Consider the following 22,848-nt stretch of genomic DNA (forward strand, 5'->3'; position numbering starts at 1 on the left):
ATACCTACAAAACCCAGATCCATGCATTTGTAGTGTATTTATCTACTTAATTGTAATTTTTTTTCCAGAAAAAAAGAAAGAAGCAAAGAAAAAAAAGAGATGGTTTAAATTTGTGAGGCCAGATTTCCTGAAAGCAAAAATGGTGCCCAATACAAATGAACAGACATATCGGGTGTTTCGATATTTCATAATTTTATTTTTCAGTTTTTTTTTTTTTTTATCAAAATTGTTTCAGTGGATCGGTTTTAGGCATGCCTACTGCCTGAAAGTGGCGAAATTCTGAAATACCCCTTATTTGGGGTTTCCGAGAACTACCGCATATTGTATGAAATTTTGAACCTTGAGGTTGAAATAGCAACATTCTTACTTTATAGTCTTGAAAACCAGGAAAGTGATCAGCTTTTCCACACATAGTCACTTCATGAGATTATTCTAATATACATACAACTGTGAGGAAGAATTCTGTAATAGAAATTAGGTACTTCAGATGGAACTTCCCCTGTTATAGATGTATGATTTGGCAAAATACAAATACAAAGCTAACTCTACTGCACTAAGTCCAGTAAGAAGGCAATAATACCAATCTAAATGTGCCTGGTTCAAGTTGTTTGCAAACCAGTTCTCTTGGCCTTCTCTACTGGTTGCCTTCTCAATGACAAAGATGAGGAAGCTGCTTAAGAAGTTTCCCATGCCAAAGATGCTTAGGTAGAGGGACAGGCCCATGCTTCTCAACCCTTTTGGTACTTGATCATAGAAAAATTCTTGCAGACCAACCATTGCAAAGGCATCAGCTACTCCGAACAAGAAATACTGAGGAATTAGCCACCACACTTTCATTGGAAGAGTTGCTTGTGGCATATCTATCAGCCCAGATTCTCTGGCCACTCTAAGTCTTACCTTCTCAACTACTGCTGCCACAACCATGGAGATAATTGATAGAAACATCCCAGTTCCAATTCTCTGAAGTATTGTTATTCCAGAAGGCTTCCTAGTATAAGCTCTAGCAATTGGGACGATGACACGATCGTAGATCGGAATGAAGATAACAATCGAAAGAAAGATAATGGATTGGAGTGAAGCAGGCGGTATTTCGAAACCAGATGTTATGGATCTGTCCATGGTGTATCCTTGCTTGGTGAAGAAAGTAGAGGATTGTACGGATACAACTCCATACATTAAACATGTTGCCCATGTAGGAACCAAGTTTAAGACTACCTTTGCTTCTTCTACCCTACTGATGCTACCGATTTTCCAGTTTTCATCTGAACCTAATTGATCATTTGAGACCGTAGTCAATGCTTTGTCAAGAAACCTGCATCATTTGAAAGATATCAAAAGCAAGAAGTCTGAAGGATTGGATGGACACTGTTTCAAGTTCTGACTCGTGATTAGGAAGTTCTCACATATATGTCATCATCATCATTTATACCATACCCAAGTATATGGGGTCAGCTGCATGAATCCTCTTTCATTATTCCTATCTGCTTATTGCATTGTTTTGGAACCCAGTTGACTCAGACGGTCAAACTATTTTAGCCATTTTTTTATTTTAATTTTATTTTAATTTCTAATATTTTCATCAGAATGGGCCGTCTGTTTGAACTGGATAGTTGAACAGTCAACCCAAAAACCAGTGGCCAAAATGATTCTAATTCCAGGTCGGTTTTTAAAACATTGCATGATTTAGTGCCATATGATCATATCCCTTGTTAAATTATGAGCCCTTAAATCATTTTTTACTACTTGAGCCCATGTCCCTTTTGATCTTGCCCTGGCCCTTCTAGACACTTCTAACTTGGGGCTTATCACTTGTTTTTACAGGTTATGATCTTAATCTACTTTCTATCATTTTATCACTTATTTTTGTTAAAAGTTCTTATATATTACTATCATGAGATATGGACCTTCTCACATAAAAAAAGTCCATTATGGATGCATGGTCATTTCATGGATAAGATATGTGACCTTCGTCCACATTCATGGCACCAAAGAGATCAGATGAGTCACTTGATCTTTGTCTTAAAATTAAGAATGATAAATTATTTGTTTCTTACTTGAATTGGTGTGTGCCATGCTGAGAGAGTTCTTCTCTTGCTTCTTCATCTTTGGCAACAGCCGCAGTTGAAGGAGGGGTGTGCCAGTTCCTTGCCGCAGCAACCAACGCTTGGTATATTCTCGAAAATGGATTGCTTCTATCTTCTTCCGCACTGTATCGATACGTCTTCATTCCAAGTAAGAAAACAACAAGCGCAGCTGCAATGGAAATGCAAGGAATTCCAAATCCAAGAACCCAGTTCAAATTGTCTTGAATGTAACTTAAGATCACAATTGATATAAAGCTACTGCTGCATATCCCAAAAAACCACCAATTGAAGAATGAACTTTTGGATCTGCACTCTCTTGGGTTCCATCCATCAAACTGATCTGCACCAAAAGCTTGTACACATGGTTTGTGCCCTCCTTGGGCAAGGGCCACAAGATACAGAGAGGCAAAAAAGAAGAAGACTTGGAATTGAGAAGGAGGTAATGAGATGTGGTTCCTTGTATTCTGGCAGTAAGGCAAGCTGGGAGAAGGATGAATTGCTGATACTGTTAACAACCCTAGTCCCTGTGATTCCATCAAATGTAATAGTGTTCAAATTCAAATAAAATCAAAATTTTATTTTTAAGAATAATATTAAAGACATGAACCCCGTTTAGTGTCATATCCATCATAATTTTATTTGTATAAAACCTAGCTAGGGGTGTTCATTTCAGTCGGTTTTGGTTCAGAAATAAAACCTAACCCACATTTAGGATAGGTCATTTTCATGAAACAAGCCGAATTTAAATTGGCTCGGTTTGGCTTTAAATCAGTTAATTTGGTTAATTAAAATATAAACGTATGTTATATTTATATTAATATTTATTGTTAAAATATGTTAACATTTATAATTAAAATACATATTATATATATATATATATATTCAGTTGATTTTTTTTTTAAATCGAACAAAAGATAATAAATAAATATTTTTAAAATTTCCAAATCAGACCGAACTGAATTGGCTTATTCAGTTTGGTATCCGAATTTTAACACCTCTAATCAAACCTTATCCCAACGACATGGGGTCAGTTACATGCATTCTGTTTCACCAGCCTGTTTGGTTTAATGTCATTTTCATTGTTAAATAATATGAATGCTTGAATCATTTCTTACTATATTTAGATATGTCCTTTTTGTTCTACCCCTTTCGCTTCTATTCCCTTCAACTTCAACATATCGCTTCTTACATGGGCTGTAGAGTGTTTTCTATGCATGTAAAATAAAAATCCTATACAAATGGAAAATAATACAAATGAGCACTCCAAACTCTAATTCTCTGGTCCATTTGGTTCACAGTTGGATCAGAATTGGAATCTAAATCAGAATTCTCTGGAATCGAAATTGGAATGATCCATTCCCATAGTATATTTGGTTCAGACAGGAATAGGAATGGAAATTGGAATCAACAAGAATAGGATTTCATTCTCAAGGGAGGGGCAGGGAATGGCCATTTCCTCAAATGGGGGAATGCCATTCCAGCAGTAATAGGAATGGGGGAATGCCATTCTCTCTCTGATCTCTCATGGCTTCTGCAACTTCTCCTATGGAAGACACAATGGCCAATGTTGGCCTTGGTGGTGCCAAGGAAGAAGACGCTGAGGTTACCGAAGATGCAGTTCCTCACTATTCCTCCTACAACAACCGGATTCGATCCCTCCTCGACACCGTAGACCAGCTGCGCCACCTCAATGTTATGAAAGAAGGCATTGAGCTCCCCACCATTGTCGTTGTCGGCGACTAGCTCAAGTGCATAAAGAACAACTGTTGGGGGGTGTTTGTTCTTTAGCTGCACCGCCAGACCATCTTTCATCAATGAATCTAGAGAGAGAGAAGCTAGAGAATAGAGGGTAGAGGAGCTGGATTTAGGAGAGTTACAGATATTCTAGGAAGAGGTAGGGCTTGCAAGGTTGTGGAGAACCAGAGCTTGCTGGACACAATGGACTAGCTCTTGGACCTCCGACGGATGGGAGAACCAAAGCTTTACTGATGATTTTCTAATAACAGAGGTACAACTTGCAAGGTTGTGGAGAACCATAGATGCTTAGAATTGAGAAGCATCCGAACCTCCTCCTTCGTCTTAGGTGAGAGCTGGGAGGTGGACCTCCAAATGGCGGCGGAGGTACCTCTGTTTCCATCACAATGAACCAACGCTCGAACTGCCTAAAGTTGTGGTGGTGGTGGTCTACGAGGTGGAGCTGGTGGTGGCGAAATCGGAAAATCATCAGCAGCAACAGAAGGACCCTCGCAGTCGAACAACTCTCGGGTCGCCATTGATACAACAGTTGAACAGACTCGTAGTCTCAGTCTCAAGTGAAAGAGACTGAGCGATGGCCGGTGATACAACTGTTCAGTCTTAGTCTTTAACCTCCTCGTGCTCAGTTGAACAACAGTTGTATCAATGGCGATGGCCGGTGATACAACAATAGTTGTATTAAAGAGACGAGTAGATGAGCGGATCCTCGCAGTCTTAGTCTCAGGTTAAAGACTCGCCATTAATACAACTGTTGAACAGACTACTTGGCCATGGTCGGTGACTTGTAGGAGGGGCTGGATGTGAAGAAGAGGAAGACAACGAGAAGTTGGGTTCGAGGAAGAGGAAGAGGAGAGGAATGTCGTCGACGCTGCCATTGATACAATAGAATAGTGAGACAATGAGTGTGCTTCACTGGGTAAAATGGTCTGTATATTTTCGTAAAGATTAGGTTTGGTATTTTGAAAATATTTAATATCACTTGATTCTTCTAATTGATGGTGAATTAACGTCGGGTACTAAATTATCGCAAAATGAAAGTTTGGGTATTAAATTGGTGCATTTTAAAGTTTGGGTACTAAATTGACATTTGGCCTAAAATACAAAGTACAAGAATTTTCTAAAAAAAAAACAAAAGAAGAATAGAAAACCCTCCCCGCTCACTCTCCACTCTTACCAGCACGGAGAGTCGGGGAGATAACGCAATTTTATTTTATTTTTCTTTGGACAAGTGAAGGGGAAATAAAGCATTAGGATCAAGTAGAGTTCAATCTAGAAGATTAAATTATGACAGTGGCCACTCGGTACTAAAAGATTTACCTGAAAGCCACTTGTAGGAAATAAAGCTCGCAACGACTCTCCCAAGTTTCCAAGACTACTCACCCAATGTCCAGTCCTGACACTTGCTATTTAAAATAGAGTCCATTTGATGAGAGATAAAGTGGCTCAATTAAGGGTCCGTTTGATTTGCAGTCGGAAATCCTTTTAAATTAGAATCGGAATGGTCTATTCCCATATTTTATTTGGTTGAAACATGAATGAGAATGAAAATGAAAATCAACAAGAATGAGATTTTATTCTCAAAGGAGTAGGGAATGATCATTCCCTCAAATGGAGGAATGTCATTCCAGTAAAAATGGGAATGAGATTCTGATTCCATCCAATCAAACAGTTGAAATAAGAATAGATCATTTTGATTCCAATTATAGACCCCTATTTCTACGAATCAAACGAGGCCCAAATGAATAAAACCATCGAAAAAAACATGCCATTCAATTAAGGGTCTTTGATTCATTGGAATAGGGGTTTGAAATCAGAATGAGAATGGTCAGCCATTTGGTAGCGCAGAATATCCAATTATATCTTAGAGAATCTCATTCTCATTCCGGTTATGATTCAGACCGCAAACCAAATAGACTTAAAATCTGTGAACCATAATTGAGCTGGATAGTTAGACCATTTGACCCAAAAACCATTTAAACAACGATCTAGACAACATTTTTTTAATTTTTGAATTACAACAGGCCATATATTCGAACCAGACAACCGAACTGCTGCCCCGAAAACCAGTGGTTAAAGCGGTTGGATTCTGATCGGTTTTTAAAACATTTTTTTTTCTTTTTTGGCTAAAAGAACTTTTTATTGCAGTTTTAGAACATTTCTACGAACTATTATAAATCTCCAAGATGAGGGGTAATATAGTAAGTTGACAAAAACAATTAATCTTCAAATGGCAAATCTGGATAAGTTCAAGGGAAACGGAAAAAAGTGGATAGGAGTTTCAAAAATAAGTAATAACCCAATTATTAATTACTTTTCCAATAGTGCAAATATAATCGGTTCTGGGGTCCTAATCCGTACCAACAAACAAAATTAAATCCCAACACACAATAGGCCAAGAGACCAAGCGGTGACGTAGTACGTTTTCCGGGCGAAAATATCCACTATGAATTCAATTGTATTAGTATCGAATCCGGGTCACCTGCCTATGCCTATAGAATACATTCTAACAACCTAACAACATGATTCGATACCGTACATCTCAAATCAACTTGGTAGGGTTGGAATGTGTTTTGTTGGCAGTAGTAACTCATGACTATTGGCTGCAAAGGCAACTGTGTAAATGAAATTAAACGAGGAGAGAGAAAAAGACTAACTAGAATGTAGAGGAGAGAAGAAACGAGAATGGTCCGAAAGCGGCCGAGGTAAGCATCAGCGACAAAGCCTCCCAGCAGAGGAAGCATGGATACCGCCCCCGACCATGCGTTCTTGTTCGCAGCGGCCGTCGCCGTCGACTGCCCGAGTGGCCCCGTCAGATAACTGATCAAGTTGGAGCTAATCCCGTAGTAAGAACACCTCTCTGCCATCTCCACTCCTGCAGTCCGTCAAGTTCGAATCTTATACCCTTAAAGACGAATTAATTAAGGCAACAAAAAAAACTCACCTATAATGAAAATTGCAGATCTCCAACCACCGCTCTTGGATCTAATAACCCTGCGACCTTTATAATCCACCATACCTTCTACGGTATCTCCTCTTCCCAGCAGTGGAGTCTCATTCGTAGGAGCGCAGCAAACAGCCATTCTCCTTATCCTCTCTCTGCTATGAATTCCGAAAATAACGAAAACGTCGAAAAGAATGTGCAATTAGTGAAACATGAGAACATACTGTGGGGACCACTTGGAACAAATATCTGTAATGGATTGGCGATCTGGGGTTCATATTCATATATCGCGGCCCACATGCACATTTTATCATGCATTGATAACACCGCCCGTATTCTTACAGAGATGATATGGGCCCGTGTGGGACACGCTCTGTAAAAGGCGCCCATGCGAATTCGGCAATTTGGCGCTGAAGAGCTTACTGCACTGACCCGAACCAGCCAGCCTCAAACCGATCCCACTATACGAAGAAGAAATAAAAAAGGGTTTATAATAGATAAGAACAACTTTTTGCTCTTAATATTAATAAAAAGTATTATTTTTATATAATAATTAAAATGAGATAATTTTTTTGAAAAAATATCAAGAAAGGGCAATAGACACTCTTGCTCGTCTTCCTCCTTTCCTTTGCCTCTGTGTTTTTCCGAACAAGTAGGCAAAAAGCGAAAAAACAATAAAAATAAAATTTGTTACAAAATAAAAACTTAGATCGCCAAAAATTGCCATCACCTCCTCGCTCACAGCTTTCGTTTCCGCAGATTCCCTCACCCGCTTTGACGGCGTAGGTGTCCGACACTCCTTTTCGCTGGACTGCTCTGCTATGCAGTTTGTTTCCCGACGAAACCTTGTCGGAGAACCTGGTCATTGCTCCCCTTTCCTATCTACACTTGTTGTAGTAGAAGTTTTGGCAGAGATTGAACTGCGTTTACAGCAGGCAATCATGGGAGCAGCAGGCTTTGGTTTAAGAAGCATTGAATCCGGTAGTTCAATTTCGAATGGTACTGGATTCGCTATCTCCTTTCTGGCAACGTCTCGAAGTGCAGTTGCGGCAGAAGACTCGGGCGAGTTCTTGGGGAAGAATACAATCGCATTGCTAAAGAGGAGAAGAAGATTACGGAAGAACTTTCAGCTGCAACCAGAGTATCATCCTTCTTCCAACCTTGATTTCACCGTTTCAAGATCAAGATGTTGCCGGACCAAGTTTCTGTACCTGGTCGTATCTTGCAAATCGGAAAAAAAAAAAAATCATCAGCAGCTGCAATGTGGTTTTCCGGCACAATTTGTAAATTATTTGTCTTTTTTGCGTGAACCTCATTCAGACATTATCATAGCTCAGGTGGATCCATTCGCATGAATACATAGGTAAAGGAGGAAGGCGATCCACGCCCTTTCTTGATATTTTTCCAAAAAGGATATCCTATTTTAGTTATTATATAAAAATATTATTTTTATTGATATTAAGGGCCCTTATTTGCTAGAAACCTATCCCATATAATACAGTCTACACCGAGATCAAATCAGCCCCCCACAAGTCTCACAGCACATCCCCTCCGTGTATCGGAACATCTCCCAATGATGACATTTTCTTGAATTATCATCGGGAGATGTTCCCAACACATGGTGGGGATGTGCTGTGGGGCATTCTGGGGGCAATCTTGTGGGAGGCTGATTTGAACTCAAGTCTACACTTATGCTTGATCATCGGTGAATTGTAAGGGTGATCACCGTAGCTTATGCTATCGTTGTGCTGAATTGAGGATGCAATCAAATAGTGTTGCAAATAATCCTGTTAACCAGATGAATTCAAGCTGGAAGGAAAAAAATGTGTATTAAAGATGCTTGTAAGCATAAAGAGAATTAGAGGCCCGAGAAGTTGTTCTCTGGGTAGGTATTCTGATACTCAAGTTAGTAAAAAGACAGGAAGTTGGTGGGACGAGTTGAAGAGAATAGACTTGTCCAGATTGAGGTGAATGCAATGGGTGCTAAAGTGAGTCGAGAGTCCAAAGTCCTTTACCTTGAGGGGGAGTTGCCTATATATAGCTGAATATCTATGTTGTAGTCGGATTAGGCCAGTGGGATTATCGGGATGAGGTTATCTGCCGAGGTGCTCGGAGGGCTCCCCTTTCCTGAGCGGAGTACGTTTCCTTGTCTGTATGAAACTTTTCTCCTTGGTCCATCCATCTAGGACGCGACCGCATTGGGTGGTGCTGACGTGGTGGCGTGGTCCAAGGTGTTTAGCCACTGAGACTGACATGTGGCATCTTGGACCAACTCAAATACCACCTGAACACCACTCCCCGAGTTTTGAAGTCGAGGAGTGTAGTGCTTGACCGCGATGGAGTGGAAGAGCTCCAAAGTCCTCAACTGAGGAACTTTAACTTCTTCAGTTGGTCAAAGTTTGGTTGGACCAGACTAATGAGTCACCCGACTAGTCTAAACTCTCCACCGTCGACCATACGAGTTGCGCCATTTCTTCTTCCCAAGGTTACGTGTGTGCATAGTGCGATGCTAGATCTACATCATTGGTCTAATTTAATCTCATTTGTTGGCTGCCTTTATATAATGAAGAGGGGCGAGCCATCTCACTTTTGTCATTTTCGAGTGAGAGCTAGCTTGGGAGTTTTGGCAGGTGTCTGATCCTCGGTTGGTGCTTTAGGTGTCCCACAATACCCACTTCGGTAAGATGTCTTCCTCTTTTTCCTCATCCTTTATTTTTTCTTCTTGTTGCAATAGCTCTTTGGCTAGTGAGTTCGAGTTAGGGCCTCAACAAGAGGTTCTCATGCTCATGGTTCTTGAGACCAACGCCAATATGACCAAGGTCGAGGGGGTCGACGTCGGGGAGATCGACGATGCCGACTTAGAGATTGTGTTCGAGGGAGAGCTTGGTACCACTCCACGGTTTTGTGTCCATTTTGCCTCCACTCGTTGCAGCCTAACACCTTGAGATCTAGCCTGTTTTAGGGAGTTGTATTGTATCCCCAAGGAGTATGAGCTGAGGTGTCCCGGAATAGGTGAACGGGCGACCTTGGCTAGCCTCGAGAGTTTTGTGTCTACCAACATAGCCTAATAGATGTTCTAAGATTCCCTCTTGATGTTGGGATCGTGACTGTATTGAGGTGGCACTACATCCAATTGGTTCAACTTATGCTGAATTCTTTTAGGTACCTCGTCGGGCTCCTTTGTTATTGCACCATTCACAACATAGACATCACACTGTTGATGTTCACATACTTCCTACACTTAAACAAGCACTAGCAGGGCTACTACTACTTCTTAGCTTGGCCAAATACCTAGGTGCTCATCAGAACCCCTCCTCAATGAAATACTAAAAGGAGGGATTATTCTTCGTGTGCCACCCAAGGGACTGGCCATTCCCTATCGAGCTAACGATCCCAAAGACTTAGCTCGGCCGAATACCTAGGTGCTCGTCAGGGCCCCTCCTCAGTGAAATACTAGAAGGAAGGGTTCTTCTTCGTGTGCCACCCAAGGGGCTGGTCATTCCCTACCGAGCTAATGGCCCCAAAGACTAAGGTGGAGGTCCTGACCGAGGCCGAATTGTCAAGAGAGGAGTTGGCTGCCGTTCGGTGGTTGGTGAGGGTCCATGTACAAGAGTACACATCGTCCAAAATGCTAGTCCGTGCCAGGCTGATGAAGCCCCAGGTTAGTCTGTCCTCGCTTTGTGCAAGTTTCTTTGTATTTTTCTTTAACCATATGTGACTGATGTCTTCTTCTTTGCAGATTTATTTATGGTTGGCAAAGAGGAGAGAGTGTGGCGCATACAGGCTACCGCACAGAGGAAGGCGACAATGCAATCTTCGGGTGCGGCTCAGCAGCAACGACACTCCAGCAGTCCTCGGTAATCGAAGTGGCCGAGGTCTACTGAGGGCAACATGGTCGAGATAGACTTGGAGGAGGCACCTCCTCAGCGCGTCTGACAGTAGTTGACTCGGGGGAGTCTCGAGAATCCGGCCCCTCTGACTCCAGTCAATGAGGAAGCCAACATTTAACGGCCGAACCGGAAGGCGGACACTTTGGTGACCGGGGGCATCCCCAAGACTGAGGGCATCCCCGAGCGGCTATCCGTGAGACCGTGGCGGTAATCCTCTTTGGCCTCGTTTTTCCTCTCCTTATTTGTTTGATGCGCTTGCTAACTTGGGTATATTTGCTGGGCTATCTGCACTATTACTATACTAGTCGACCAGATGCATAGTCTTCAATAGATGGCCGAGGCATGGGAGGTGGAGAATGCTCGTCTCAAGGGAGAGGTGGCCAAGCTTTAGGAATAATTAATTCAATATACCAATAGTTTTAAACAACTTATATATATGCCTTGTTGACCATTCATCTATTAAGATGGAAAACAATCAAACATTACAGTGAACACTGAAACAGAAATCTGTTGTTGTTCATCATCTTTTTCATAGTGAAATATTAATTACAGTGCTGCGCTTTACTGTTCAATTCCTGCACCGGTGGTTGCGTTGAAACTAGTAATGGTGGTTAGTGTTTTAGACTTTTAATGTGTTTTTAACGCTGGTTTGATGCAACCTGCAAAGAGTGCACAACGGAAGGAAGAGAGTTTTAATGCTGCTTATTTTAATGTCGATCCAAACGTATAGAGGTAGGCTTTGCTTGATATTTTCTTTTCTTTACTTTATTGTTGAAAGTTATTGAAACATACAGGAACCTTGCAACATTGGAAGTTGTTCCATTTGGGGTGATCATTTCGAGAAATTCAGTTTGTTTGTTTTCTTTTAAATTTTTTATTATATCTTTTACGTTTTATAGTTGTTTGTCAATATTCTTTGCATTTTTGTCTTTTAGGCTCAGTTTGGAAATATAAATACAAAAATGTAAAATGTAAATACATGCAAAATAATACAAAATTCACAGATTTGTATTTTACATATTTGTATTTGTACTTCTTCCAAACTGAGTCTTAGGCTGCATTTGGTTGAAGTGCAATTTTATTTGTACTAGTGCAAATGCATGAGAGTGCAAATGAATAAAATGCAAATTTTCATTTAATATTGTTTTGGGTTTTACTTTATTCTGCTTCATGTCTTAATTTACTTCGTTTGTAGTGCAATCAAACAAGATAAGTTAAAATTTGAAACAAAAATAGGTCAGAATTTATACTCAAATCATTTGTACTGCCATAGTTTTGCATCAGTACAAATATATTTGCATTGCAACCAAACACAGCCTTAGGTTCAATTTAATATAAATACAAATATATAGAGTGTAAACCCTTAAACTTTGTATTATTTTGTATGTATTTATACTGTACATATTTGTATTAACACTCCTTCCAAACTGAGCTTTGAGATTTATTTATTTGGCAGTCAGGATTAGAATTAAAATTGAAATTGTAATCGCCTATTTCTAATGCCCGTTTGCTTCATATGGGAATTGGAATTGGATTCCAATAACAGTTTCCTTGTTAATAATTACCTCAATGTTAGTAATTAGGGGTATAAGTTTTCAACCCAAACCCAGACCAATCCAATCTGTATTTTTGCATATGCTTCCCTCATGCTGGACATTGCCCAAAAGTCCAGGCTTTCTCTCTAAATTAAGAAGCCCGGCTCCACTTGGATCCAAATTAATATATACATGTAGATACACACATGCATGTTTGATTCTAAGGTTGGGACTGGGTTGACCTTAAAGTACGCCCAATATTTGTTATGTGTAAATATATTAGGAAAATTCATATGAATCCCAAAAATGCTTCCATAAGATTAAATATATGCGCCAAATGACTATGCGTTAGGCATAAACACATAAGAAAAATATTTTAACTGTGACATGTAATATATACCCTTGGGATACCAATTTGTTAACACTTAAAAAGTATTTACTTTAAATAGGCTTGGTAGAGTACTATTTTAATTTAACTTCAGCCCTTACCTACAAGATCCACTTCAATGCAATGTGGTTTATTTCATGGTTTTTAAAATCGGATTGGATCGGATGATCGGACCAGAAAAATTGGGAATCGGTCATTTGATCGGTTCTGTTTTCTTCCAAAACCGTTTTTTTCTCTAAAACCGTTGATTTTGATCAGCAAACCGCTGAACCAACTGGTTAATCGTTTGAACCGTTCGAACGGTTTTGATTGTTTTCCAATTTTTTAAATTTTTTTATTTTTTTGTCAGAACAGGCCTGTCGTTCGAATCGAACGATCAGACCATTCGAACCGGTAACCGGACCTCTGACCAATTCGATCACTGGTTCGTTTTTAAAAACCATGGTTCTTTACATCTTTGTGGTTAATTGTAAATTTTTATCCAAAGAGAAAGATGGTGAGCCCGGATCATCTGAAAGCAAAAATGGTGCACACCCCCCTAAGAGCATGCATCCAGCCACACAACAGTAATATCTCCTTAGACTTGTATGTTTAATTTGCGGGAGATATTCCCAATGTATTGCTGGATTACATGCTCTCATAATGTATACACAATTTTTTATTCCAGGAGATTCCGTCTCTACTGTGGTTGGTTGAAGGGGCGAAATTTGTACTTTTGGCTGTCTTTTGGTTGTAATGCAAATAAATTTGCATTGATTCTAAATCTTGGCAGTGTAAATGATTTGAGTGTAAGTTTTAACTTATTTTATTTGATTGCAGTACAAATGAAGTAAATTAAGACATGAGACAGAATACAGTTAAGTTTAAAACAAAATTAAACAAGAATTTGCATTTTTTTAATTTTGTACTCCCATGCATTTATACTAATGCAAATAAATTTGCACTCCAATCCAACACAGCTTTAGGTTCAGTTTGGGATGTACAAATACAAATATATAGAGTACAAGACCTTGTATTTTATATGTTTTTGCACTTTATACATTTGTATTTGCACTCCAACCAAATTGAGCCTTAGTCTTGAAAATCAAAAAGTGATCAGGTTTTGCACAAATAGTATTCTAATATATACACAAATGTGAGTAATAACTCTGTAATAGGATTTTGAAACTCAGATGGCACCTCCCTTGTTATAGATGTATGATTTGGCAAAATACAAATAGAAAGCGAACTCTACTGCACTGAGGCCAGCAAGAAGGAAATAAAACCAATCTAGATGTGCCTGGTTCAAATTATTTGCGAACCAGCTCACTTGGCCTCCCCTACTGGTTGCCTTCTCAATGACAGCGATGAGGAAGCTGCTTAAGAAGTTGCCCATGCCGAAGATGCTAAGATAGAGTGACAGACCCATGCTTCTCAACCCATTTGGCACTTGATCATAAAAAAATTCTTGCAAACCAACCAATGTGAATACATCAGCTAGGCCAAACAAGACATATTGAGGAACTAGCCACCACACTCTCATTGGAAGAGTTGCTTGTGGTATATCTACCAGCCCAGAATCTCTGGCAACTTTAAGTCTTTTCTTCTCAACCACTGCTGCTACAACCATGGAGATGACAGACAGAAACATTCCAATTCCAATTCTTTGAAGCATTGTTATCCCAGAAGGCTTCTTAGTATAAGCTCTAGCAATTGGAACAATAACACGATCATAGATGGGAATGAAGACAACAACCGAAAGAGAGATAGAAGATATGAGTGAAGCAGGCGGTATTTCGAAACCAGACATTATTGATCTATCCATGGTGTATCCTTGCTTGACGAAGAAAGTAGAGCATTGTACAGATACAACTGCAAACATTAAACATGTTGCCCATATAGGAACCAAGTTCAAGACTACCCTTGCTTCTTCCACCTGACTGCTGCTACAGATTTTCCAGTTTTCATCTGAACCATATTGATCATCTGAAACTGTAGCCAATGCTTTGTCAAGAAACCTGCATCATTTGAAAGAAATCAAAAACAAGAAGTTGGAAGGATTGGATGTGAACACTATTTCAAGTTCTGGCTCGAGGTTATATAGGTCACCATCATCATGTAATAGCCATACCTACCTATAGGGGATCATCTACATGAATCCTGTTTCATCTTTCCAATCTGTTTAGTGATGTATGATCATATCCATTGTTAAATTATGAGCCCTTAAATCATTTCTTACTATTTTGCCCCTGTTCCTTTTGGTTTTCCCCTGCCCTTTCCGTTTTCTTCTAACTAGCAACAGATTACTTATTTGTATGGGTTTTGTAAATGGTTTTCTATGAATGTGACAAAACTATCTTAGTCTACTTTCTCTGATTTTATCACCTGTTAAAGTTACAAGTTCTTATATATGAATACTTATTTGTACTATGAGATCAAGACCTTCTCACATACTAAAATCCATTATAGATGCATGGACAAGATATGACCTTCCTCCACATTCATGGCACCAATAATAAGCAGCTCCTGAATTACTTGATCTGTCTTAAAATTAAGAATGAGAAATTCTTTTTTCTTACTTGAATTGGTATATGCCATGCTGAGAGAGTACTCCTCTTGCTTCTTCCTCTTTGGCAACATCCACAGTTGGAGTGGTGTGCCAGTTCCTTGCTGCAACAACAAACACTTGGGCTATTCTCAAAAATGGATTGATTTTAGCTTCTCCAGAACTGTATCGATATGTCTTCATTCCAAGTAAGAAAACAACAAGTGCAGCTGCCATGGAAATGCAAGGAATTCCAAATCCAAGATCCCAATTCAAATTGTCTTGAATGTAACTTAAGACCACAACTGATATAAAGGTACTGCTGCATACCCCAAATACCCACCAATTGAAGAATGAGCTTTTGGATTTGCACTCTTCTGGGTTCCTTCCTTCAAACTGATCTGCACCAAAAGCTTGTACACATGGCTTGTGCCCTCCTTGGGCAAGGGCCACAAGATACAGAGAGCCAAAGAAGAAGAAAATTTGGAATTGAGAAGGAGGGCATGAGCTGTGGTTCCTTGTATTCTGGCAGTGAGGCAAGCTGGGGGAAGGATGAATTACTGAAGTTGTTAACAACCCTAGTCCCTGTGTTGGTTGGATTAAATATTCAAACTCAAATAAAATCATAATTGTATTTGTAAGAATAATAAAAAAGACATGAATCCTATATAGTATCATATCCATCATAATTTTATTTGTATGACATGTACAATACCACTTATTATTATCATCTAAAACCTTATCCCAACTATATGAGGTCAGTTACATGAATCATGTTTTACGTTATGTTCCGGTTAGTCGTGTCATGTCCTCTGTAAAACTATATGAATGCTTGAATCATTTCTTACTAATTTAGGACATGTTGTTTTTGTTCTGCCCCTTTTCTTTTCCCTTCTATCCCCTTCAACTTCCAACATATGAGCACTCCAAACTCCAAACTCTAAATTTAATTCTGTTATGCCACATTTCCATGATGAAAACAAAAAACAATACAATGAGCACTCCAAACTCCAAATTTAATTCTGTTATGCCACATTTCAAGATAATTCTCTTGTTGGACACTATAAAATATCTTTGAGATATTTATAGTCAATACCTGTGCACCATGTAGCAAAACTATCTTACCAAAAAAAATTGTAGAAAAATTATTATTACTATTTTGCTCTATATTACATTGTTTTCCCCATAAAGTGAACATGGCAATCTCAGAGAATTACCAGTAGCTTTCACATCCACGTAAATCCTGTATTTTAGGCCGAGTTCCAATTTAGTATCCGTACTTTAAATCGTGATAATCTAATACCTGAACTTTCAATTTGCTATAATCTATTATTCAAATTTTCAGTTTGCAACAATTTAATACCCGACATTAGATTTTCATCGGCTAGAAGTCTCACATGCGGGCTAAAAATTTTCAAAATACCAAAATTACCCTTTACCCTTCTTATTTCCTTAATCCTCTATTGTCTTCATTCTGGGTTGAACGAAAGATGAGAAGAGAGGGGGCGAACGAAAGAGGAGAACCCCTTTTGCCTTCTTTCCTAGCACTTCCATTTCACAAAAGCAATCGCACGTAGCTCGGTTATGGACTGCGGCGGTTCATAATACCTCTTCATCATTGGCATATCAGCTCCAATGAAAGAGGAGAATCATTGGCATATCAGCTCCAATGAAAAAGGAGAACAGAAGGTGAAGCGCAAAATGAAGACTTCTTCTCAGTTGGAACTTCTTGAGAAGACCTACGCCGGTCTGTTAAAATTTTGAATTTTTCTGGTTCTTTTTAGTTTGGTATGTTTGCGTTTTTTGATTTCTTAGGGTTTTAATTTATTGGGTTTGGATGCGAACCGTTGAGGGTTTTGATTCACACTATTCATCTTCTTCATAGAGAAGCAAAGTGGCGGCAGAGCTGCCGAACTCAACCCTCCGTTTCTCGAGCAACAACCTTCCTCGAACGAGTCGGAGTCTCTGCGAGCGGAGCTATCGGCAAAGCTGGGGCTGACGGATCGGCAGTTGCAGATGTGGTTTTGTCAAAGGAGGTTGAAGGATAGGAAGGTTGCGCCGGTGAAGTGATAGAGGAAGGATGCGACGGTGTCAGATGGGGTTGGAGATGAAATGATGGTGGGTGGTGAGCTGGGTAATGAGCCGGGGTCGGGGTCGGGGTCGGGGTCGGGGTCGGGTTCGGGGTCCAATCCATTTGGCCAGGGTGAACCGAGGAAGGTCGTTGGTCGAGCAACCTAACCGAAGATGAACAGTGTGATTTTCAGTTTTTGCTCTGCCACCACAACGACAGAGGAAGGTTGTTGCTTGAGAAACGAAGGGCTGAGTTCGGCAGCTCTGCCGCCACTCTGCTTCTCTGTGAAGAAGATGAACAGTGCGAATCAACGACAGGTCCTCATTGAGCATGCACTCCTCAATGGCGAGGAGATACTGAAATAGAGGAGTTGCAACGGTGAAACTCCTCTGTTACTCTCTTCGGTTCCTGCAGCGGACCCTTCTCCCTAATCAGAAGAACAACATCTCGGATGGGTTTCCCTTCCAGCTTTTTCTTCTCCTCTTTTGAACCGGCCTCCATTGAATAACAAGATCAACCCTAGTTGTCTCTTCGGCGCCGACAACAAGTCATCTTTTCCGGCAACGGCTGAGTAAACAGTGGGTGTTTACTCCGAAAACGGCACTGGTTCTCGGATTCTCGGCAGCGCAATAATTTCCGGCATCGTGTACGTCGAAATCAACTTTCCCGGTGGCGCATTCGTTTGACACCACCGGCGTGAGGGAGCTGGTTCTCGGATTCTTGTAAATGCAAGTATGAACAGTGGTTCCTACTTCCATTGCTCATGGGCTATTTTAGTAATTTTAAATGGTCGAAATAACACTGGGTTATTTAAAACTTTTTATCTTCTAATCGATGGAAATCTAATGTTGGGGACCAAATCGTTGCAAATTGAAAGTTTGAGTACGAGATTGTTGCGATTTAAAATACAGATACTAAATTGGCTTTCGACCTAAAATACAAGGTACCTATTGGGAATTTTCCCTTAATTTTAGAGTGAGTCAAAGAAACATATTTTCCCTAGGGGGTTTCATGGGCTGAGCTGGGCGTAGCACCCATGACAAGACCTGCAGCCCGGGCCTAGCTTAGGGCCTATGGATTTAAATACAATATATTTAATATCTATAATATTTTATATTATTGAACATATAATATATGTCATAATATAAGTGCAAGTATAAAATATATAATATAATATAATATAATATATGAGTTACTTTATGATATTTATACAAAATAGATCAAATAAAGTAAAATAAAACATATATATACCTATATGTAATATATAAATATATCTTAGGGTGGTTCTAGAATCAATATCTAAGCCTAAGCCCACGAATTTATGGACCGAACCAGGCTAGACCAGGGTAGAAAATTAGAAATCATTGCTCATACTAGGGGTGAACACAAGTCGAGCTTTTCACAAGCCATTCGAGCTCAGCTCGATTTGACTCAAATCGAGCTTTGAGTCGAATTCGAGCTTCATACCAAATTTGTATTGTAATCGAGCCTAACGAGCTTATATATATAATTATATATAATTTATATTTTCATATATATATATATATTATACCTTTTCAAGAAATTTTAATTGTGAAACTATTTTATAAGGATAGTCCCTTATACATGGTACAATTTCAGAAACAAAAAACCCTTCGACCTGACCTAACCCTTCGAAAGTTCACTCTTCTCATCTCTGTCCTTTGTCCTCTCTGCTCTCTCGTCTCTCTTCTCCAACTCCGAGTCTCCTCTCAACAACTCTCAAGCTCTCAGGCAGTCAAACTCTCAAGCTTCAGCCTCTCACAAGTCACCAGACTCACCACCACCACAGCTCCACCTCTCGTCTCTCCTCTCCTCTCTGTTCTCTCGTCTCTCCTCTCCAAGTCTCCTCTCAACTCTCAAGCTCTCAAGTGGTCAGGCCTCAGCCTCTCACCGGTCACCACCACTACAGCTCCGCCTCTCGTCTCTCCTCTCCTCTCAAGCTCTCCTCTCCTCTCAGCTCTCAATTGGAGCTCGCAGGTCCCAGTCCAGAGACTCCAAATTCGCAAGTCGTAGGTCTCAGCCGTAGGTCACAGCCTCTCGCAGTCCAACCTCTCACCATCTCAGGTCTTACGCACTCTATCCCTAGTCATTCTAATATCTAGTTTTCTTCTTTTTTGTTTGAAATTTCTTGTTTTGGGTAAGTTACAGACTTACAGGGTTGCAGCAGTCTTATTTTGTTTTTCTTAAATAGAGTCTAAACTGAATCGAGCTTATTTTTTTCTTAAACAGATGCCACAGGTTCATTAAAGCTCGAGCTCGAGCTCGAATAGGCTCGGATCATTATCGAGCTTGAGCCAAATCGAGCTCGAATATATAGTTTTTTCATTTGAGATGAGCTCGATCTTGCATTTTCAGTTTGAATCGAGCTCAAGCCCGAGCTCAAGCCTTGTAATTTTATACTGAGATGAGCTCGAATACCCAAATATTCAGCTCGGCTCAGCTTGGCTCGAATCCACCCCTAGTTCATACCATGAAAGATTCTTAAATCATTTAATTAATCTTCTTGAGTAAAGCACATGACTGGAAAATATACCATTTTATTAATGCTAAGTTGCTAAGTATAAGAAAAATTATCAAAAAGATCATGATTAAATTATTAAGGGTTATTATGTAAAACTCCCCTTCACTTTTCTCCATTTCTCTTCAACTTACCATTGACTGTTTAAAACCTCCAAGGACCCCTGTCAAATAATTTTTGTTATAAAAAACATACCTTCGGTCAACCATTAACAAAATTGTCCAATTATCCTCTTAAATTTTTAATGAACGAACTAATCTATCTTGAAAGATCAATCAACCTTACTAACGTGGAAAGCATCATATTTATAGATTATTAGTGTAAAAGCACATGAAATGCACGTGCGCAAGTAAGGTGACGGAGTAATCTTACTAACCTCATTAGCATCAATTATTTAATAATAATAAATAATATTTATTATTATTGTTGTTGTTTATTGAAATATAATAATTAAATTAAATTATAAATAATATTATATTTTTAAATAAATTATAGTATTGACTAATATGCTTAATAATATTTATTTATTATTATTATTATTATTATTTTATTTAATAGTAATATTATATAATTTATTATTATCAAACAATCTATTTTCAAAGGTAAAAAAGTAAATTTTATAATTTCAAATATTCGAGAATTACTCAACTCAAACAATCTTAGCTTTTCAAAGCTTCTAAAAAGCATAAAATCATTTCTACTTTTATACATGACCTAAATGAAATCCAAGGCAAATATCCATTTTATATAGATGTAGATTTATAAATAATGTGCAAGGTTAAGATATATGTTAACATGTTATCAACTTTAACTTTTATACACCAAAACCAAAACAAGTATTTGTTTTATAATAGCATAGCTATATATAGATTTATAAATAAATATAGATATAGATATTAAATACAAATATAAATAATATAAATCTCTATTCAGTAATGGCCTTTGATTAAGGCAAGAAGTAAACTATATTAATGTTCTCTTTTTATTATTTTTATGATGAATCTTTTTCTATTCGGATAGAAAAGAAATCTGCGATCCAATAAGATCAAAATCCAACCGTTCAAGCAGAAATAGAATAGCTCAAAGTCTAACATTAAAACTCTCTCCGCTCACTCTCCCTTGTCTCCTACTAGGCTACTCCTACCATGGAGAACCAAGGCATTAAGTTCAAGCAGAGAGCTCGATCGTTTTATTGTTTATATAGAAGATTAAAGTACGACAGCGTGGCCACTCACTTGTTGGTAAAAATTTTGCCTGAAAGCCGTTTGTTGGAAATAAAGCTCTCAGCGCCTCTCCCAAGTCTCCAAGACAACCCACCCAAGGTCAGTCCTGACACTTAAGTATTTTAAAAAAGGGGTCTTTGATGATTGATGAAATGGTTGAACTAAAAACTAAAATCTATCAAACTAACATGCCATTTAACTAAAATCTACGAAGTAAGGTTTTTGAAATCGGACAACACAGGGAACCGTTCTGGGTCCGGTTCCTGTATCAAATGGTCTGACCATTTGGTCTGAGTGGATAATCCGTTCTAACAAAAAAATAAAAAAACAAATAAATAGCCAAATATCGTTGCTTGGATCGACGTATGACTGCCCGGATTAGCAGTTTATTGACCAAATCAATGATTTTTAACCAAAAATCAATTTTGGGATGAAACGAAACCAATTAAGTGACCGGTTCCTAGTTTTCCCATCCGACCACTCGGTCCAGTCTAATTTTGAAAATACTACTACAAACTATTAATATATTTTGGTAAATCATTTCCTAACATACATCTCTGACAAGAGGGGTAATATAGTAAATTTGTGGAAAGGGTTAGATTTCTGGCAGGGGTTCCGGTCTGTGTTGATTTTGAAAAGCCAGGATAAGTTACAGAAAAACTGGAAAAGTGAAGGGGAGTTTTAATAATCATTACTTTTGTAATATTGCCAAAATACATTTCTGCATAATCGGGTCGGGTCCTAATCCGCTCCGACCAACCAAAATCCAATCCCAACACCATTCCATTGACATGACATCTTAACGTTTTCTGGGTGATAAGTGCGTAATCCACTATCATTGGATTGGCCGCAAACGCAACTGTGTAAATCATTAAATGAGGAAAGACAAATAAGAGAGAGAGAGACACTAACAAGAATGTAGAGGAGAGAAGCGAAGAGAATGGTCCGAAAGCGGCCGAGATAAGCATCAGCGACAAAACCTCCCAGCATAGGAAGCATGGATACCGCCCCCGACCATGCGTTCATGTTTGCAGCGGCAGTCGCCGTCGATTGTCCGAGCGGCCCCGTCAGATAACTAATCAAATTGGAGCTAATCCCGTAGTAAGAACCCCTCTCCGCCATCTCCACTCCTGCGGTCCATCGAGCTCGACTCTTATACCCTCAAAGACGAATTAATTAAGGCAATAAAAAGAACTCACCTATAATAAAAATTGCAGATCTCCAACCACCGCTCTTGGATCTGATAACCCTGCGACCTTCATAATCCACCATACCTTCTACGGTTTCTCCTCCTCCCAGCAGTGGAGTCTCACTCGTGGAAGCGCAGCAAACAACCATCCTCTCTCTCTCTCTCTCTCTCTCTACTCTCTCTCAGTCTCTCTACTCTCTCTCTCTTTATAATTCTCTATAATCTCTCAGTTTAGTAGAGAGATTCTCTCCTAAACTGTCTCTAATTATTATTTATCCTTTCCCCCACATTTTATTTACATCCATCTAAAGAAAGTTTCAGTTAAAAAATTTCAGAATTATTTAAATATTATAAATAAATTATATACTAACTTTAAAATATTTATTTAAAACACAAAATTTAAGTATAATAGATATAATAATATTCTTATTATTAATAATTCTATATTTTTACAAAATTCGTAATGAAATTATGTAGTAACAATATAAATTATAGTTTTACAAATTATTTGATTTAAATGTTATTCAAATAATAAAAAATAAACATTATTTAAATATTTCAATAACTAAATATCTTAAATAACAAAACATTAGAAATAGCTAAATAATTATATAATAAAATATTTAATATTATATAATAACATTAAAATAAATAAAATTCAAATAATGAAAATTTTTAAATATTTTACATATTATTTAAATATTTAAAT

At 38.7% G+C, this 22,848-nt stretch overlaps 2 protein-coding genes and 2 long non-coding RNA genes across 5 annotated transcripts; 2 read left to right on the plus strand and 2 right to left on the minus strand.

The window, feature by feature from the left end:
• Nucleotides 1–346: 346 nt before the first annotated feature.
• On the minus strand, nt 347–8,140 carry LOC104608526 (protein NRT1/ PTR FAMILY 5.10-like). Of its 2 annotated transcripts, XM_088888116.1 has the most exons (6): nt 7,511–8,140; nt 7,005–7,241; nt 6,781–6,935; nt 6,494–6,711; nt 2,055–2,608; nt 347–1,312 (listed from the first exon to the last, which is right to left on the minus strand). In XM_088888116.1, the coding sequence occupies exons 3-6, from the start codon at nt 6,917–6,919 to the stop codon at nt 484–486; spliced, it is 1,740 nt and encodes a 579-aa protein (XP_088744242.1). In that variant the 5' UTR covers nt 6,920–6,935; nt 7,005–7,241; nt 7,511–8,140; the 3' UTR covers nt 347–483. The 2 variants fall into 2 exon arrangements, with proteins under 2 accessions (XP_088744242.1, XP_088744243.1); XM_088888117.1 differs by lacking the exons at nt 7,005–7,241; nt 7,511–8,140 and having other exon boundaries at nt 6,494–6,733; nt 6,781–6,920.
• A 2,040-nt stretch (nt 8,141–10,180) lies between these two features.
• Nucleotides 10,181–11,826, plus strand: LOC148791502 (uncharacterized). Its single transcript, XR_016076373.1, has 3 exons — nt 10,181–10,441; nt 10,520–10,877; nt 10,976–11,826. It is a non-coding gene; the product is annotated as an uncharacterized LOC148791502 (long non-coding RNA).
• Nucleotides 10,558–22,431, minus strand: LOC104608527 (protein NRT1/ PTR FAMILY 5.10-like). Its single transcript, XM_010274557.3, has 4 exons — nt 22,150–22,431; nt 21,863–22,080; nt 15,152–15,702; nt 10,558–14,590 (listed from the first exon to the last, which is right to left on the minus strand). Exons 1-4 carry the CDS (start codon nt 22,286–22,288, stop codon nt 13,762–13,764), a joined length of 1,737 nt encoding a protein of 578 aa, XP_010272859.1. The 5' UTR covers nt 22,289–22,431; the 3' UTR covers nt 10,558–13,761.
• On the plus strand, nt 15,711–18,130 carry LOC148791503 (uncharacterized). Its single transcript, XR_016076372.1, has 2 exons — nt 15,711–16,905; nt 17,003–18,130. It is a non-coding gene; the product is annotated as an uncharacterized LOC148791503 (long non-coding RNA).
• Nucleotides 22,432–22,848: the final 417 nt, after the last annotated feature.

Source organism: Nelumbo nucifera, chromosome 5, assembly GCF_055504915.1.
Source record: "Nelumbo nucifera cultivar China Antique chromosome 5, China Antique-T2T, whole genome shotgun sequence".
Taxonomy (NCBI): domain Eukaryota; kingdom Viridiplantae; phylum Streptophyta; class Magnoliopsida; order Proteales; family Nelumbonaceae; genus Nelumbo; species Nelumbo nucifera.

What these genes read in the sequence shown, in the direction of transcription:
- LOC104608526 (XM_088888116.1), bottom strand. Translation starts at nt 6,919, where the DNA reads ATGGCTGTTTGCTGCGCTCCTACGAATGAGACTCCACTGCTGGGAAGA. An exon ending in ATCTGCAATTTTCATTATAG is followed by an intron (nt 6,712 to 6,780) that starts GTGAGTTTTTTT and finishes GACGGACTGCAG; the next exon opens with GAGTGGAGATGGCAGAGAGG. An exon ending in CATGGCACACACCAATTCAA is followed by an intron (nt 1,313 to 2,054) that starts GTAAGAAACAAA and finishes CAAATGATGCAG; the next exon opens with GTTTCTTGACAAAGCATTGA.
- LOC104608527 (XM_010274557.3), bottom strand. Translation starts at nt 22,288, where the DNA reads ATGGTTGTTTGCTGCGCTTCCACGAGTGAGACTCCACTGCTGGGAGGA. An exon ending in ATCTGCAATTTTTATTATAG is followed by an intron (nt 22,081 to 22,149) that starts GTGAGTTCTTTT and finishes GATGGACCGCAG; the next exon opens with GAGTGGAGATGGCGGAGAGG. An exon ending in CATGGCATATACCAATTCAA is followed by an intron (nt 14,591 to 15,151) that starts GTAAGAAAAAAG and finishes CAAATGATGCAG; the next exon opens with GTTTCTTGACAAAGCATTGG.